Genomic DNA, 20,461 nt, shown 5'->3' with positions numbered 1-20,461 from the left:
TCAAGGAAATGCAATCAAAACCATAAGGATATATTGTCTCACACCTGTGGGGATGGCTTTTACCAAGGAGACAGTAGGTAACAAGAGTGGGGATGGAGAAAAGGTGACCTTTGTGCAGTGTTGGTGACATGAGGCCTGGGAGTCACTGTGTCTGCACCCTTATGTTTATTAAAGTATTAATCACACAATGGTCATTATGTGAAAACCACCGAAGTGTCCTTCTTTGGATGAACAGATAAAGAAATTATGATATACACACACGCACACACACATGCATGCAGAATATTGTTCAGCATACAAAATGGAGGTCTTGTCATTGGCAACAATATTGGTTGAACCTACTGGGCATTATGGTAAGTGAAGTAAGGTAGACACAGGGACACATACTACATGATCTCACTTCCATGTAGAATCTAAAGAGAGAAAAAGGAAAACTCAAATCCATAGAAACGTAATTCTCATAAGCAAGGGAATAGGGAAAATGAGAAGGCGGTCAAAGGGTAAAAACTTACCTATATAGGATAACTAAATCTAGAGACCTAAAGTACAGTATGAGAATTACAGTTAATAATAGTGTATCATATACTGGAAGTTTTGCTTAGTTTTATATTTATCATATACACACATAAAAGTAATTTTTTTGGCTGTAGCAATTATCTCACTATATATATGTATGTCAAAACATCCTGAGGTACACCTGAAATATGTGACATTAAAAATAAAATTTAAAAATTTATAAAATCTAGTATGGAATAAAAACTGGATAAGAAAATCCAAGGAAGTAATTTACAAGTAGAAGTGAAGACACAAATAATAATTTAAAATATCTCACTAGGTTTTCATGGAATACTGAGATATATCAAATAATATGATATGCAAATCCTTCTTTTATTTTCTCTGATCCTTAATTAATACATTGGAATTTTTTATAACATTGTTTTATTTATTTATTTTTATGTGGTGCTGAGGATCGAACCCAGGGTCTTGCACGTGTGAGGCAAGTACTCTACTGCTGAGCTTTAACCCCAGCCCCTACATTGGAATTTTTAATGATGTGAGTTCAGGAGAGATTTTTTGCTTTGATTGGTGGTAGTTTGTGTGCTCCAAGGGAGGAATTACTAATATACTGCTACTATAACTACCACTGATAATAATAATAAGGACATTGAAGCCACAAAAGGGAAACATCTGTAGTGGTGTCTGATGTCAGTCCACTTTAGGAATATTTGTGAATAAATGGAGAATATACATAGGTGAGTGATATATACATAAAATGATATATATCATTCATGGACAAATATTCATTGAAGTGCATTTCAGCCAGGCACTGTTCTGGAACTTGGAACACCTGTTGAACAAATCAGAGAAGGATCTCTGCCATCATGTAGTGGAGAGAAGGGTTCAAGAAAAATTCGCAAGGAGACTAGAATGAGGATGCCATCCTGAAATTGTTGAAGGTTTTACAAAGCCTGTCACTGGATATTGAATAGATGCTCTTCTTATATATTCACACAAGTCCAAACAACATAATTTTTTTCAAACAAAATAAAGAGAAATTACAGAGTATTGAGACGAAGAGAACTAACATCTGTTAAATGTTTCCTGAATCAGAAATGGCAAAAAAAATTGCATATGTTATTGATTTAATCCTTTTAAAATACTATGATGTACAATATGTTGTATGTTTTGAAAAGTTAAAAAACAACCAAGTTGCATGGATGACTGATCAAGGAGGTTGGAAGGCCAAACTGTCTAACTCAAAACAGTTCTTCTACAACCTTATGGTCCAATGTGTTAGCCACCAGCCTCATGGAACTATGGAGCCCTAATGTGGCCAATCCAAACTGAGAGGTGCTATTCATATAAACTACACACTGGATTTCAAAGACATACTACAAAAAAATCTTGTTAGTGCTTTGTATATAGATATATTGAGTTAAATAAGATGATTTTATAATTTCTTGGATTTTTTAAAATGTGGCTGTTAAAAATCCAAAAACTACATATGTGATTCACATTGCATTGTTATTGAACAGTCCTGTTTGATATTATAATGCATGTGTAAGAAAATTATTCCCTAATTTAGAGATTTTCCTAACAATAGATAATACACTGCAATTATTAAATAAATATTGAAAGGTACTCATTCCTGGATGTCATCATAGATGGGCAATCTCTTGTTTATGGGCTCACACACTTGCAATCAGAAACTACACAGATGACATATTTAACTTCCAATAAGTAAAGGTTTTTTGAAAATGAGAGAACATCCCAAAAGCAAAGTGATATAATAATTTAACCTCATAGAAACGTTCACAAAGTACATCTAATAATTAGATATTAATGTGGCAATCTTCTTAGAGAACATTAGTATAATGTCCAAAAACCTAGCTTTCTAAATTATTGCCAAAATAAAATAGTTACTTGTCCCATAATTTTCAAAGAGAAGAACCAATGTAATTCTTTATTTCCTTATTTTATCTTTTTTTCTAAGTTAATATTTAATTACTTTCATGAAATTGCAGAATCTCTGTTGCCCTATTAGGTATGTGACAATATCTCTCTGATGGCATATCTCATCTCTACAGTTAATGATATAACATCATTCCAGAACTATATTTTAAGTTTTTAACCTAATTTTTATAGGATCAGTATTTTCAGGTAATGACTTGAAAATTTTTTCACAAGTACTAAAATGCAATAATCCATGTCAGCAGAATGGGTTTTCCTTAAAATGTTTAGTTGTTTCACTAATAGACAGCCTTATTCTGATGATTCTTAAATAGAAAAAAGGTTGTCTTTCTGTATAATTGGGTTGGATTGTGGTGCTAATCCAGTGAATCTTACCATCACTACCACCCTAACCATGACCATCAGGATGGCTAGTATGACATCACCAATCAAAAACCTGATTTGTTTTGAGTGCTTTGCTCTCACAATGTATTACTCAGCATTATTCCCAAAATTTGGTCTGCTGGGATATGGGATGTTATTTTTTAATCATGTAAGAATTTATCTCAGATTATTTTAAAAGCTTTCTTTTTTTCCACTTAATTTTAAAAATGTTCATTTATTTGCCTTTTCGTAGAAACAATCCTCTTGATGTTTAGTATAACCACAAATTATGTATAGCTTTTTATTTTCTTTCATTGCCAATATTTCTCATCAACATGCTGAAGTAATGCATGATAGCATTTATGTACCTTGTTAATATCAATATTTTTTTTCTCATTTTACCCTATTTGTGCTTTCTTTTTTCTTCTTCTTCTCTGACTTCTCTCTTATCATGTCATTTAAACATTAGGATAGAAAGGAGATTTTATGAAGGAGAATAATTTGGAATATTAGAAAAAAATGGGTACTAATGAACAGCATAACTTATATTTATTATCTTACTATCATCTGACGAACTTTAACAACTTTAAGGCTTTTATTGTTTGTTTTTTTTTTAATTTTTATTTTTTAGTTGTAGTTGGACACAATAGTTTTACTTTATTTATTTATTTTTATGTGGTGCTGAGGATGGAACCCAGGGCTTTGCATGTGCTAGGCGAGAGCTCTACCACTGAGCCACAACCCCAACACTTGTTTATTTCTTTTAAAATACAACAGAAAAATAGTTCTCTTTCCTAATCCTCACAACCTCCTAGGGGAGAGAGAAATGATATGCAGAGAGGATTAGTAACTTGCACCCAGCATCACAAATAGCACTATGGGATCTAGCATGAGGAACCCAGGGTGTCTGAGGCAAAAGCCTGTATTTCTAACCACTGTTCTCTACAGCTTAATTAATAAGACTTTCTCAAAACTTTTTGAGATGTCTAAATTTAATGACATATCAGTAATGATAGTTTATTTCTCAAAACCAAAATGTTTAAATTGATGTCTTTGGTTTTTGTTGTTGTTGTTGTTGTTTTTGTTTTGTTTGTTTGTTTGTTTTTTGCCATTACTAGGGATTGAACTCACTGATGCTCTACCACTGAACTACACCCCCATCCCTTTATTATTTATTTTGAGACAGGATCTAACTGAGTTTCCCAGGCTGGCCCCCTGCTCAGCCTCCTGAGTAGCTGGGATTCCAGGGGTGCTTCACCATACCCAGTAAAATGATACCATTTTTGGTATGGCATTTTGTTCTTAAATCAGATGGCTCAAAACCAACAAGTACATTTTTCCTCTGATTCTAGTTGCTATTTTTTTCCCTTAGTTTAGTATCTTCTTTCTCCTTGTCTTGTTTTACTTTTTATAAATACAAACATTTCACTCCAAATAACACACCACAACCAAGGAAGACAATTGGGAGACTGTTGGCTGATAAGCTTCAGAATATATCTTCAGATTTAGTTTCTCAACACAAAAAAAGGCTGTAAATAAATGTACCTGCTGATTTCTAGTTAACCAAAAGTAAAATAAAAGTGTTTGTCTTCATGAAACCCTAGTGTGTGTTTAGACCAGGGTCATTCCTATTTCCCTTATTTTTTCCTGAGATAGAAGGTTGACTTGATTTTGGTTATATTAGAAAACACTAAGAAAAATCCCCAGCCATCAATAACTGCTCTGTGTTTCTTCAAACATCCTCGTGATCTAACAAGTAATTTCCATTTTTCTGCCAAAAAGCAACGCTGGTCTCACACCAGAGGCAGAAAAACATGAGCTTTATTTTTTAACAAACAAACCAGTTTTGTTTGCATTTTTAAGTTTGTATAATTTTATATATCACAACAATTATCCTTTTGAATTATTTTTTCCAATCATTTGAAAACAAGAAGTACCTTAACTCAAAGATGGTATGAGAACAGGTAACAGGCCAGATGGCCCACAGGCTGCACCCTGCTGACCTGAGCCCCCAAGTTTTAACACAAAATGAAGAAAATAAACAATTTTCTGTTTCTTTTTGTTTTTATACTTTTAATTTTTTTTAAGTTTTGCATTACATTAGGATTCATAAAAGGATAAAATATAATTGGCTCTAATTCAGTCCTCAGTACTCCTCCCTTCCCTTTCTCCTCCCTCCCCCTAGAGAACTTTGTTTTACTTTCTATTTAGTTTTTTTTGTGCCTATATTCATTTAAAATATTCCAACAGTATTCATGAACTGTGCAAGTAAAAATTAAATGATGTCTGCTTTAATAAAAGAAAAAATACAAGAATCATTGCAAAATGTGTGAGATATGACGTTGAATGAAAAGCATGTTAATGAACCAATTCTTATGAATCCTGGAAGGCAAGATTAAATCCTGAATAAATAATCTAAAAATCTTTTAGGTTGTTGGTTGTTTTATCCTTTCACTAGCAGCCAGACATTGTAGTTTTCCTAAGATGAATTTCCTAAGTGCATACTTATTTATAGACTATTTTTTAGTAAACCAATGAACCGTTAAATTTATCCTTTTTGATCTTCTCATAATCATTGTCTCCTTGTATTGACTTCTCTTTTTAAGTGTCCTTAAACCATTCTATGGTTACATCATACTTTTTGCTTGCAAGCATCACATTTCTCCTCCTTGGCTGAAAATAATAATGAAGAATGAAACATCTATACTTACCCTAGCTTCTCTTCTAACTGTTGCTGCTTTGTATTCTTTTATATCAAATTGTCATTCCATACAAAATTGTCTGTATCTTCATCCTCACTATTCATAACTCTACTTTCTTACAATCTTTCTTCTGCAAAAATATCATTTCTTCAGCAAATAATTACTGGTCACTGATCTAGATACTGTAGAGATAATTATTTATAAAATAAAATACAATCCTTGGCCTCATAGATGTGCATCTAACTTTCTGTAAGGACATTAATGATACCATAACAGTAACGATCCAGTTCTTATGATTACATGTGTTTGACACAGTCGATCAATCTCCATCTTCAAGTGTTTTACATGATATTTTATGTGGTTTTCCTACAGTGATACATTTGTCCTAATATTATATTGTCTTTAAATGTTTTTTTTATCCTCCTTTTTAAACCTAAATATGACTCTTTCCCCATGTTCTGACTTTACCCTTTCAACACTTCCTCCTCCATGTTCTTGATTGCTTTAGAATTTTTACCTGTCAGTATCCGAACTCTGCTAATTCCTGCCTGGATCGAGTGTTTGCTTCCACATTCTGGTTTCATACTTTCAACTGCCAACTAGATGATTGCATCTGTCTCTGAGTCACATGTCCACAGGGAGGTACTCAACTGTACCTCCCTCGTCATTAACACTGTTGATTCTCTTTCAGATTTAAGCTCAGTCAGCTCTTCATTCTCAACTCATTCTGTATTTCCATTTCTTTTCATTTCCACTTGTGTTAATCTACCTCATTCCTGGGCTATTGCAAATGTCAGGGAAACTCATCCACAACGCAAATATTCTAAACAAGGAAGTTCCTCACAGTGATGCAGGATTGGTAGCCCTAAATGGTGACTCCTGGACTCTCAAAAAATCAGAGGCTCTTCATTGCCTCTTTCTTTGGCATCAAATTGCATTTTGAACTTTAATGTTTATGTGATTCTTCTACAAAATCTTTTTTGGAGGCACCTCAGGTCTGTTTTCAGTGTTAAAAATATCATCATTGGGTCATATTGTTGTCTGGGTGTGGCTTTTAAATTTTTGGTGACTGCAAACATTAAATGCAGAACAAAGGGAACTAAGGTTTAGGTTTTAGTGTGAAGTTTAATGTTTATCTGAGTCAGAATGTGTTTATGGTTTGCTACAGCAGTAATGTCATAAGGTAAAATTTCCCCTGGAATCCTTTTTTTTGTCCCCTTTGTTATATTTAAGGTTTCCCTAGAGATTTCTTCTTAAATGACGACTGCAGGATAGCAGACTTTCACTTGTTATCCACCTCATTATGTGCTCTTTATTTTTTTATGAAATATTTTCTTATCTACCAAATTTAAACCCTCTTTTATCTTGGGGTACACCTACACCCTATATCTCTATTTGGCATCATATGCTCATGCTAATTCTGTATTACTCCTATGCATTCTTACCATTATCCCTTTTTTGATAGACAAGAATCTGAGACGCAGTAAGGGTTTGGTGAGGCTTCTAACTGTCAGTTTGAATTTGAATCCAGGTTTTCTGAACCAGAGCTTATTGTCTAAACAGTACCTACTGTAACATTTTATTGTAAGATTCTTTGGTCTCTATGTTTTGCATTTTCTTCATCATACCTTACCCATCTTCTACCATCCAAATGGAAGACACAGCACCACCTCTGTAGTAGTTACCCAATCAATAACCTATTCCCACTTCTAGAAACATCCTTCTATCCCTTCTCTAAATTTCCCAGGAGAGTAGCACTAATTTGCATCTGTTTTATAAGCACTTTACATGTAGTGTATCATTTAATTTTTAGCACAATCCTATGAGGCTAAAGTGCTTCCAATAATTATCTCTAATTGCTCTGACTTTTATAGAATTTAAATAGGTTACCCAAGGTCACACACGTAATAAGTGGTAGAGTCAGGATTTCAATTGAAGCCTATAGTTCCAGTGCCTGTCCTTAACTAGTGGCTGGTTCTGTCTACAGATTTTTTCAGATTCCATATTCATTAAAATAATCTGAAAATATAATTTTCAGTTTCAATGAAAACTAATTTTTTCCCATTATTTGCTTTTCTATAGTCTTTCAGGAGAAGTAGGTATGAAATAGAAATGAAGTCAGGTTCTTTTATAAGTTACCATTTATACTTTACTAAAAAAAGGGTTAATACTTCACTAGTTCTTTATCCTCTCATGATTTCAAAACCAGTTTCCTTTGTTAGATCAATTTGGCATATGAAATTAAATTGCAAAAATGTTATAAGCCCATATAGATTCCCAAAGACATTCTGACAAATAAATGACACATGAAGAAGTTCTTCAGGGCCTTCCAGTATGAAGAATAAGCAGTTCAGAATCCCTGTGTCTACCTAGATTTATAGAAAGTGCCAATCAGTGCCATTCATATATCATCTTGTAACTTGGGTTTCCTTACTACTGAGTAAATTAGGAGCTTTCAAAATAAAATGAGTATATCTGAATTGGCATGTCATAAATACAAGCTTCATATTAATAACCAATTAATGAATACTCAAAGGAAAAATTTATAGCCTCAAATTTGGTAAAGGTTAATATTATTAAAATGAGACATTCTGGTGAAAAGTGTTTCGTATCTCAAGAGGTAACAATCAGTCTCAAAGGAGAATAATGCCTAAAGAATAAACTATTGGAAAAAGCAGAAATAAATGTTATGATCCATTCATTGTATAGCTCTTCAGAAAACATATGGAAGTAATGTCACAAGGGAGATTTTTATCAAATGCCATGAGAAAATTTCATTTCACTGCAGAGATGCTGTATCTGTGGTTTCCATTTTAACAACTTTGAAGAAACTCTTGTTCTCTCTGAACATGCTTACATTTTACAGCCTTGAAAAACTGCAGATGCAAATAGGCAGCACCTTGGAAATCTGGGTGGTGGAGGGGATGAAAGTATGAAAAGAGATTGAGGGCATTTCAACTGACAGTCATTATGTACCCTTCTATTTTAGAGTGAGGGACAGGCAGAAATTATAGAGGATGGAAAGCCAGGCAGAGCAAGTCTCACTTTGAAGAAGTGAGAATTTGCTATTTTGAAAGAGGCATATTATATAGCATTTTTAAAAACCATTAGGCAGCTTTATTTCATAAGCAGAAAAAAAAGATGAAAATTGCCTCCAATTGAAAGCAGGGAGTGAATTCAGATCATTTGCAGTGGGAAATTGTCTTTTATGATTTGACCCTAATACAAGTGAGTATAATTCTTCCTAGGACACTGGAGCTGTAAAAATATAGATTTCTTTCAAAAGTACTAATGTGTCCTTTATAAAAAGAAATGTCAAATTTATTACTTTATAACACAATAGCTCAATGAAACATTTTCAAAAACTAAGGGTTGTAGCCAATCATATATAAAAGACAACTTAGAATATTTGCTCTCTGCTGACTCCAAAGACTGTCATGAAGCAGTGTGATGGGGTCTGAATATGGCCAATATATTTTTGGCACTCTAATTTCAAGTTACCATTGTGATTTTGAGCCAAGCACATGTTGATGTTGAATTTATACTGCTTGAATTGGACACTAACTGGCCCCCAACTTTCAAAATTTTGTGAATAATACTTTTAAGTGATTTTGAAGTAAAAATTGAATATTAATTGGAAACCTGTACCCGTGCCTGGTTTGAGCTGATTAGATGTGAAATATAAGCCATATCCTAAGAATCTTAAGAACTTGAAATCATAAAACCTGTGCAAGCAAAAGGGAAATATTGAACTGAAAGTGTACAGATATTATTTGGTAACAGAGTATAGAAAGAGGTAAAATTCAGGCATATTTAATGAACACTGTGTTCCAGATTACTACAGCTGGTAGTGTTTAATTAAAGTATGATTTATTTCGCAAAATTAATTGAATGCATTTTGATCTATTATATGAGAATTAGGTAGCTTTCAAAATGGCATATAGCTGTAAAATGGCCCCAAATCAAACAAATAGACAAAAGAATTCTGCTTCTATAAATACCTGTCCTCTGAATGTCTGTTGATCATTCTAAAGAATCATATATAAATAAATAAAATGAATTAATTTAATGATTTACCATTAAATTCTAAATATGTTGTGTCAGATGAGACTTTTGAGTCTTCTTTTCTGTTTTAATAATTTCTTAACTGTGTGGGAAGGTACACTGACCTTCCCCAAGGATTTTGCTGGATATAAATAGGTAGTTCTCAATGAAGCAGCTGAAAGTTTATGAATGTTTGAAAGCGGGTCTAGTCTGAGCTTGCTAGATAAAGAATGAGTCTATTTCTGAAAGCATATTCTATGTAAGGTGCTATAACTTTATGATATAGTCCATAGTTTCTGGATAATTTATATAGTTCTATTAATAATTTCAAGAGACTAAGCAACATTTTGATTCTCAACCTTTGATTAACCACCTTTATGATTCTCAAGAAAAAATATGGCATTGCCACATGTTGTTTGCTTACAAATTCAGACTTAGGTATGGAAGATTTAGAAGTTAAAAGTCACTGAAGACCAAATATACAATAGTGACTTCTAAATTTCCAGGCAAACTTTTGCCTTCTTGTTTTAAAATGGATACAATTTCACATTAATATGCATTAACACCTTAGCAGGGATTGACTTTCTGATTTTTTGTGTGTGCCATTGAAGGATTTTGTAAACTCGAAATTGAATATGTAGATTAGAAAAGACTGTTTGGGATATACTTTGAAAACTTAGCCCAGAGTCCCCTAACTCATTATTGGATTGCAAGTTTTGATGTTCAGCCTTACATGACATTATTTGTCCTGCACACAAATATGCTATAGTGAAATGGTAGATTATTATCCCCAGGGAATTGTCATTATATTTTTACAGCATGTTTCATGATGTAGTACTGAAACAAAAATATTAGATTGTATGACATTTCAATGATGTCACATCACTTCCAAGTTGTTTTTTGGTAGTTGCTATTGACAAAAGTTAAGTACCAGGGGAAATTATGTGAAATAGAAAATAAAACAGATGATATTCAATCTGAATTCAACATTTTAGAATTTTTGCAGTGCCCAACAGGCACAAACTCCAATGGAAATGAATTGTGGCTATTTAAGAATAAAGTAATGAAAGGCTTTATTGTGTTCATTTGTGTGTTTTTTTTTCAAATCCTCACAATGTTGTGGGGATATTAATGAGATTAATGTGTTTGGATTTTAGTACTTAAAATCAAGATACTGTTTTTGACCATGAAAAAATTAGTGAGACACTGCAGATGTTGTAACTTGAATTACTTTAGGAGCTTGTAGGCAATGATGAGGGTCAGAGCATTTAAACTTTTTTTTTTTTTTTGAGAGCGAGCGAGAGAGAGAGAGAGAGAGAGAGAGAGAGAGAGAGAATTTTTAATATTTATTTTTTAGTTTTCGGCGGACACATCTTTGTTTGTATGTGGTGCTGAGGATCGAACCCGGGCCGCACGCATGCCAAGCGAGCACGCTACCGCTTGAGCCACATTCCCAGCCCCAAAACTTAATTCAAGATACTGTGCAAACTAAAACTAGCCTTTAATGAATATAGGATTAGAGTTTCTCACTAGAAACATCTGAAATAGTGAACAAATACACAAATGTCTCTGTGCAATTAGAAGAATGACTTACCAAAATATGAGGTTTTAAACTAATTCAATTCTTAACTTTGTAAACAAATGATTAAATTTGCATCAGTGGACCCAATTATTACTTTTCCTACTTCTGTAAATATTTGACCTCCAACATCAGGTTTTCACTAAGTGTGGGAAAAGATACTCAAAGTCTAAATTAAACATGATCTTCTTTTGAGATTGAAGCATATTAGTCCTTATTATGTTATTCTATTTAAGTGCTGAGCTATGAAATATAAAGTAGTTTTATACAAGTATATTAGTTAATTAGATAGGTATTTTGGACAAGCTCAATGATATGTCTTCACATCCAATACAGAATGAATAGATAATATATTTTCCATTGAGCCAGGAAAATTATTATTTTTTCTTTTTATTTCTTCTTTTTAGTTATACATGATGGTAGAATGTATTTTGACATATTATACATATAAGGAATATAACTTCCTGATCTTCTGGTTGTACATGATGGGGAATTACATTGGTCCTGTACTCATATAAACACATAGGAAAGTATGTTCAATTCTTTCTACTTTCCTTCTTATTCCTATGTCCCCACCCTTCCTTTTGTTTCCCTTTGTCGAATCCAAAGTACTTCTAATCTTCCTTACCAACCCCCATTGTGATTTAGCATCTGCTTATCAGAGAACATGTTTGCCCTTTGGCTCTTTAGGATTGGCTTATTTCACTTAGACCTATAAATGCCATGGTTTCATTTCTCTTCATGGCTGAGTGGTATTCCACTGTGTAAATGTATCACATAAGAAAAGTTATGCTATTACATATATGTATATATGTAATAGTTATGCGATTATATATTACATATATATATATATTACATATATTATATACAATATACAGGTGGTGTATATATGTAATAGCATACCTTTTTCAATTCTTTGCACATTTCCTCACTTTTCCTGTTCCTCCTTCTTCCCCCTCAATCCTCTTCCTTTACTTCACTGATCCCCCCCACCCCCCGGCGGCCTCTATTTTTGTGGAATCCATCTATTCCTTTGTCTTTCCCCCTTTTCCTTCTTCTAGCTTCCACATAGGAGAATGAACATCTGATCCTTGACTTTCTGAGTCTAGCTTATCAGCAAATGCCAATTTCATTCTTTATGGCTGAGTAAAACTCCACTGTGTATATATACCACATTTTCTTAATCCGTTTGTCTTTGATGGGCACCTGGGCTCATACCATAACTTGGCTATTATGAATTATACTCCTGTAGACATGAAGTGCCTCTATATACTACATGTTCTATACTATGCTGATTTTAGTTCTTTTGGATAAATACCAAGGCCACTCCTACTCTTTCATATTAAGGAAAATTTGGCTATTATAATTATCAGGTCATGTTTTTTGGTTATATATTTGAATGAGATTTCTCTTTCTTTTCTTTTTGTTTTGATTTCCTTTTCTTTTGCCAGAATTTATAACACACTCTAAATGTAGAAAGTTATTTTCAGTGAGGAAATTTTTTTTAAAGATATGCCAGTCATTTCCAGTTCCCACCTGGCATGTAAGGAGGCTGCTAGGAGGCATCATTCCCATCCCATGAGAAGAAAAAAACTGAGCAACTGAAAATCAACATCTTTTCTTAGATCCATTAGAGAACTGGGGTCACAGGTCAAACAGCTATCCCCCAAATTGGGAGAGGCAGACAGGTGTACAGAGAATCACACTTTTTGAGGTAGAAGTTTATGAACAGAGGCCATTGTGGGAGCAGTAGCTGTGATTAGGAGATCACTGCAGACTCAATGTGGAAAATTTTGAGAAAAAATCAGAGGGGCTGTCTTAAAGTAGCACCCACACTTTTGTGACCTTTACCTATAGGATTCCTATCAAGTTTTCACAGTGAAAAGCTGAGAGTTTCTCAGCTTTCAGAAAGGGAAGAGGTAAAGCACTTATTTTGAAGTATTTGTGGAACATTCTGTACTTCTATATAAGACCTGAAATCAAAAGAAACTATTTTACCAGAATGTAACTGATGTAGGGAATAGAAATGCCCAAGGATGTTTTAAGAGATGGGAATAACTAAAAGGGAATTCTTTGTCACACAGTATTTGCACTAAACATAAAATAGTATAAAATATTTGAAGGAGAACTTGCATTGATTTTAATGTGTTTTGCAAATTCAAGGTCATCCACCAAAAAATGTTGTAAAAGATGTATATCTGATATGCTACGAAAAGATAAAAAATAAAATCACATACAAAGCTTAATTAAACCCAAAGACAGAAAAAGAGTAAAAAAAAATAAAAGAACCAAAAAATAAGAGTAATGAACACAGAACAGAAACAAACATAATAAATATTAATCCAACTATGTCAGTAATCACTTTAAATACTAGTATGCTAAATTCACCAGTTGTAAGACAGAAACTATCAGAATAGTAAAAAAGACCCGCATATGTTTTATTGTCAATAAGGAACTTATATTTAATATAAAGACACAGATAGATTATAAGAGGTAGAGAAAGATATGCCATGCTAACATTAATCAAAAGAACAAGGGAGTTTAGACAAAGATGGCATCTGAGCAAGGAAAATTATTGAAATTAAACAGGAACATTACATAATGATAAATATCACATTACTCCCAGAAGACACAACAATCAAATATGTAAGTACCTAACATTAGAACATCAAAGTCTGTGAAGCAAAAATTAACAGAACTTCAAGGAGAAATAAATAAATCCACCGTTATAGCTGAAGACTCAAACTGTCTGTCAACAATGAACAGATCCAACAAACAAAAATTCAGGAAAGACACTGTTGAACTGAATATGAATAGCACTATCAATCAATTGGATATAATGACATCTATAGATTACTTCATCTAACAATAGCAAAACCCACATTCTTCTGAAGTTCACATGTAACAAGCACCAAGATATGCTATGTTGTGGGCCATTAAACATACTTTTACAAATTTAAGAGAATAGAATTCATGCAAAGTATTCTCTCTGACCACAATGGAATTAAACTACAAATAAGCAACAGAAACTTACAAAACTTCCAAACACATGGAGATCAAACAACAAATTTCTATATAATATGTGGGGCAAAGAAGACTCAAGAAAAATCTAACACTATTTTGAACTAAATTTAAAAGAATATATAACATCAAAATTTGTGTGTTTCAACTGAAACATTACTTGACAAGGAAATTTTTAACATCGAGTGTATATATTTGAAGAGAAGAAAGACCTAAAATCAATAAGCTTCTAGCTTAGAGAACTACGAAAATGAAGAATAATTTAAGACTCAAGTAAGCTAAATCAAAGAAAGAATGAAGTTCTGGGTTTGTAGCTTCATGGCAGAACCCTTGTCTATCATGCACAGGGTCCTGGATTCTCCCCACCAATGCAGTCAAGCAATCAATAGGAAAACTAAAATAAATAAAGAATATTAGAATATTAGAGCAGAGATTAATGAAATTATATTAAAAAACAACAGAGAAAAATCAGTGAAATCAAAATCTAGTCCTTTGAAAAGACCATTAAAATTTAAAACCCTCTATCCAGGTTAAGTAAAACAAGAAAGAGAAAATACAAAGTGCTAATATCAAAAATCAAAGAGCAGCATCATCGCCAATCTGTGGGCACTTAAAAGCCTCAACAAAAGAATGTTGATTTAAAAATACATTTATAGCCTCAAACTGGATCTATATATATTTATATATATTCCCCAAGTGTAAGCCATGAAAAGGAATAGTAGTTATGATAAATTTTTACAATAATGCCAACAGGAAAAAAAATCCAGTTGTGTTTAAATACAAATATCTTTTATATACTAATGCAAATGAAAAGCACAGACATTATCTAGGCCCCAAAACTACTAATAGTGTGATGCTTCTCTGAATCACATCTCACTACAGTTATAGAAGAGAATTCTTCTACTCTAGTCATGCTGGAATCAAGAGTGAATGAATGGAATTCACAATATCAATCAGTCCCCCAATACCCACTCTCTACTAGCTCTATGCACAGATGTAAAGGTTAATTTGAATTATCAACTTGATTGGATTCAGAGATACTGATGATTAAGAGGCTTCTGGGTGGGTCAGTGAGGGTGTGTCTAGGAATGATTGGCATCTAGGATAGCCAGCTGAGATGGAGAACCTCCTTAAGCATGGGCAGCACCGTGGAATAGGATGATGGCGTGAATGGAATAAAAGTTGGGAAGAACAAGGAAGCAGCAGCAGATGCGAGCTCAATTCTTCTTGAATGGGTTCTTGATTGCTGCCGCAATCGTGTGAGGGTGTGGGACTATCCTTCTTCACTCTTCCAAACTGGACTCCAGGGAGTTTCCAGAAGCCTTCAGTCTTGGACTAGGTTAGAATCATTGATCCTTCTTGATCTGAGGCTTCAGACGCTTGGACTGTGCAGCTACTAGTTCTTTCAGCTCTCCAAACTGCGATGGCCAGTGTGGACTATCCAGCTTCTGGTAGGAAGCTAGCCTAATAAATCCCCTTTTTATGATCATACTTTGATTGATTCTGATCATACCTGTTGATTCTGTTCCTCTAGAGAACCCTAATACAACAGAATACAGAATACTTTACTTGAAAATGACAGGTTAGAGCAAATTAGAAGAAAAGGAATACACATCCATAGTCAACACAAATATTTCATCATCACATTTTATATGAGTCAAAGTGAATTTTGTGAATTGCTGCAATCATAGCAGCACTTTTATTTTGGTTGAAAGGATTTGTTATTGCTATCTGACAAAAAAGAAAAAAAGAACAAAATGCATATTTGTTTAGGGAGAAAATTGTATTTGTGCATGGTTTAAAATATATTCTGTGTCATACTATAAAATATAAAATTATATTCTCTGAAAAAAATCATATTTATCTATTTCAAGGTAGTGGACGACACTTCCTCTATATCAGCTCTTCCAGCCTCAAAGAAGGAGCCACTGGAAGAATCATAACCACCAAATATTTCCCAGCAAGCCTTGGAATGTGTGCTGTTCGGTTCTGGTTCTATATGGTCGATCCCAGGAATATGGGGATATTAAAGGTACAGAAGGAAGAAAGATTTGTGTTCACTAAAATATTCATTATATATGTTTAAGCATCCCTTTCTTTCTTTTTTTTCCTTTTTGTCTTTTTTTTTCTTCCTGTAGTCACACCACGGATACTAATTCCATTAATTTCTCATTTCTTGCTGGGGCAATGGGTCTTGGACATGCCATGCTGACATTCATCTTAATCTCAGTCAAGATTTAGCTCACTGATGGCTGCCACCTGAACTCAATTATGGTGCATGCGATTTAAAAGATTATCTGGAGATAAAAGAGTTCAGGTAGATTCTGTATATATCTTATAATAACACCTTAGCTGGGGACCCTGAAGAAATGTGATGTGAAGGATAATGATGAAAAATTTTGTCTCCCCATAACAAAGTAAAGGCAAAGCAAGTTTAAGATTTTTAAGTGTAAATCAGCTCACAGTAAAAACAAGATACCTGTTCCATTTTAATGAACTTAAACCAAGAATCTGCCCCACACGCAAATGTCTTTAAAGAAACAAGTTACTGCATGTGAACTGCTGCTCATTTTGTGAAAGATGAATGAGTTTTTTAATCTTTGCAAACGAGTTTTGAGATCTAGTTGTAAAGATTATATATTAGAGAGCAACACCTGTGCCATAGCCTAGCAATTATTTGATTACTTGTTCTTTCAACTGGAATTATTTTCTTATCTCAAGTATTGTCCCTTGTAAATAATAACATCTATTAGTGATCACTTGCTATCTTTCAGGGTATGTACATTTTTAGGGTATATAAGTTTTGTATATGTTATCAATTTTAATTCTTTCATTCACATATTGCAGTAGGTATATTTTCCCAATTCTACCATAAAAAATTTGAGATGAGACTCAAAGAAGTATAGCAAATGTTTCAAGATTTCCCAATAGACAAAAAAATCTGATTTTATAACCCTGACATCCATTAATCAGTGTTATTTCTCAGGTTCTCTGTGGTCTACTAAGAAGCCTGAGAAACACCAGGATAGGGAGAAAGAAAAAAGGCCTATCAATTCTAATCATTGACAGAAAAGGGAGCGCTTGTCAAGTAAAAGTGCAAACATGCAAAGAGAATGGGGAATTTACACTTATTCTATATGAACATCTGTTTTCCCAAAGGAAAATCAGTAGAAACAAAAGAGAATGACTCATTTTTTTAACACTATAGGGATACATGTGTAAATGCAGAACATGTGAAAATTTTGATTTTTTTCATTTTTACATATAATATATGACTAATCAGTAGGTTAACTTATTGTTTATGATAAATTCTATCCATAGTAATTGATAACAACTCGCCCCACTAACATTATTAAACATACATTGCTATGATGATAGAGGACCTTAGCCTATGGTTATTTATTACTCATGAAAGCAAATACCAAAGGAAAGGCCAATCGATCTTTCAATGGAATGCAAGCAGATTTCATTCAGTTTCTACAAAATGTTCCTTCCTTAATTCAAACATAGCACCAATATGTGCTTTCACTGTTCACCAGCGGGTCAGTTGGCCCCTTCAGTTACTCAGTTAAATGGCCCACTGCTTTTAGCCATGTTTCTGTAAACAGACTCTAAAATAGAAATGTTGACCTCAGTCTTGATTTCAGATGCCTTGTTTTTGGTGGCTGCAGGTTTTTCTAAGTAGAGGGCATCAACTGTAGTACAAAAATGCTTTTATTGTCTGGGCAGTCTTCAGAGAGGTCTACTAACTGCAAAGAGTAATGGAGAGAAATTGGCAGTCGTATCTTTTTTTTGTAGGAAAATCCCCTGCTCTGAGTGGTCTTGATGGGATTGACTGTCACAGAGACTTGCCTTTAGCACCACCTTCGGTGATCCAGGCAGGATCAATCACAGTGTTCTCTACAGTTGGCGCAAAGGATGAGAGAATTTCTTCTGCCTTAGAGGTTGTGAGGATGGGGGCTAGGTCTGGGGCTATCTAAGGCAGTCTTTCCCACCATGAGGAGAGACAGAAAGAAGGTAACACATAGAGGCACAGAGTATTAAAAAGAGAGCGCAGGATGTGGGGGAGAGAAGTTAAGCCCTGGATCTTTCTCTGCTTGAGCCAATAAAATTCTCTTTTTGTTAGTTGCTACTGAATAAGTCATAATCACTAAAGAGACCCAATAGAAATTATTTTCACGAGGTGATCATATATCAGTGATGGATCACAGTAGCTGGAACGAGTCTTATTTTTTCAACTATTGCTCTGGGAAAATTTGAATTATTCTCAGACTAGAAACCTTTCTGAGCATGCAATAATTTTATATGTGGATGAACCAATGAAGTAGAAGCCCATTCTCCCTACTCTTCCAATTGAGGTTTTCCATCAACATGCTATTGTTTTGCATGAGACTTTTGTGCTTTCTGATAGTCTCTAATTTGGGTGATACACTATTGCATTTCACTACATTTTTTAATGCAGTAGTTTTTAACTGATGTGTGGCTCCTGTAGAAATTGCATGGATAGTTTGGCAGATAGAACACTCCTTATAAAGCTTTGAGAAACTGCATCTATTTTCTTAAGTAACTGATGCCAAATTTAAACTAATATAGGCTGGAACTGTGGTGGGAAATAGTATCCTATTTTTTATGTTGAAAAGAGATCTCAGAAGAAGAAAATAAATGATCATATCTACTGTTGGTGTGGTTGTAGAGAAATAGTCATTGCTACTCAGGCTATCAATTTGCAATTATGAAGAGCATTTTAGTAATTAAAAGCTTTATAGTTTTTATATTATTTACTAAATAGTTCATCTCATCTATGTATTATAAGGAAATTAAGAATACATATGCATGATATTTAATTTATAAGGGTTTCCATCTTAGTATTATTCTTCATGTTAGAAACTACCTGAGCATCAAATAGTGGCAAATGGTGAAATAGAGTACAGTCACTCTTAACACTGAAATATTATGGAGCAGTTGATTCTGAATCAATGATTAATGATAAAGAAGAGTACTTATAATTAATTAGTGACCAAAGCAGACTATTAAGGAATGACATTTTTTAAAATGTATCTAATTGTGTGTATATAAATATTTCTATTTGCATATATGAAAGGTAAATGAAAGAAATGGAGGATACACACGACAATGGTTAATTATCTGTAGATGATGTTATGAAAAGATGTTTCTTCATTGTCAATTTTATAATTTTTTGTAAAATTTTGATGAGACAGTTAGAAACTTAGCTTAAAACAAAGAGAAAGAGAGGAGGAAGGCTTGTCCTGGGCCCTAGAAGTTAAAGATCAAGAGGCTGGAAAATTCTGGGGAGGGTTTGTTTTCTGATAAATAGATGGCATTGCTTCCTTGCAACCCCTCATGGGGAAAGGAACAAGGAAACTCCCTGAGATCTTTTCAGAAGAGCAATAAACCCATTTGTGAATTTCTGACCCTCATGACTTAATGACTTCCCAAGGGCCCCACTTCCTAATACTATTAACTTGCTTTGGGATTTCAATACATGAATTTGGGGAAGTCATAAATACTCTGATAAACAGGGAAAGAAGTTGAACTGATTTCAGAAGTCTATTGCAGAGAAGTAGCTTGATTTAAATTGGCATATAAGGATACAGTGGCAGCAATGTCTGAAAAGAATGAACTGGACTTAGATCTTCACTGGGATATTGAGATTATTTTCAAAACAAAGCATTTCTGAGTTTTTATAAGCCTGTTAGTGTAGTGCATTGCATAAAGCTAAGGCAGTCAATGATGACTTATAGAGCTGATGAGATTAAAGCTGAGAGTCAAACATGGATTTTCCTATTGCATTTCAGAACAACAACAACAACAAAACCCAAATAATTCTGATTTATCTCAGTCTTAGAAGTAGAAGGATCCATAAGGAAAGCAAATATTTCATAGGAAGTAGGAAGTCTTTAATACCTTCTGATAGTAAATAAATAGTATTCAGAATAATAAAATGTTTATATAGGTATCAGGATCCTTTGATTCAAAAAATTAGGAAATTATAGAACAGTGCCAATTTCTGCTTCCTTAATAATCGTGTATTTTCTAGTTCTGTCAATATTGTAGAACTTACACGGGACAATTCCTTTCTTTCACCAACCTACCTAGATATGGAAATAAAAAGTACTCTTTGAAAGGCTAGTGGTCAATTTGTGGTCCACATTGCCAAAAGAGCCCTAAGTGAAATCAAATTTAGTCGCAGTAGCTCAGCTTCTTAGCTTCTGTCTTATGCTCATATTTAATGAAATCCCATGTAAGTTAGTTAATGTCT

General features: G+C 33.7%; 1 protein-coding gene across 1 annotated transcript in view; it reads left to right on the top strand.

Annotated features, from left to right (window-relative positions):
• The window catches only part of Malrd1 (MAM and LDL receptor class A domain containing 1), a 670,952-nt gene that overhangs the window by 487,942 nt on the left and 162,549 nt on the right, over window positions 1–20,461 (top strand). The window contains exon 32 of the mRNA XM_046423053.1: window positions 16,056–16,213. Coding sequence (XP_046279009.1) covers window positions 16,056–16,213 — 158 coding nt within the window. The remainder of the gene's footprint in view (window positions 1–16,055; window positions 16,214–20,461) is intronic.

Source organism: Marmota monax, unplaced genomic scaffold (genome assembly GCF_021218885.2).
Source record: "Marmota monax isolate L192 unplaced genomic scaffold, Marmota_monax_Labrador192_F-V1.1 WCK01_AAM20220418_F8-fsc00098, whole genome shotgun sequence".
Classification (NCBI taxonomy): domain Eukaryota; kingdom Metazoa; phylum Chordata; class Mammalia; order Rodentia; family Sciuridae; genus Marmota; species Marmota monax.
The sequence above is the reverse complement of the archived record's forward strand: the minus strand, read 5'-3'. Positions and strand labels throughout refer to the sequence as shown.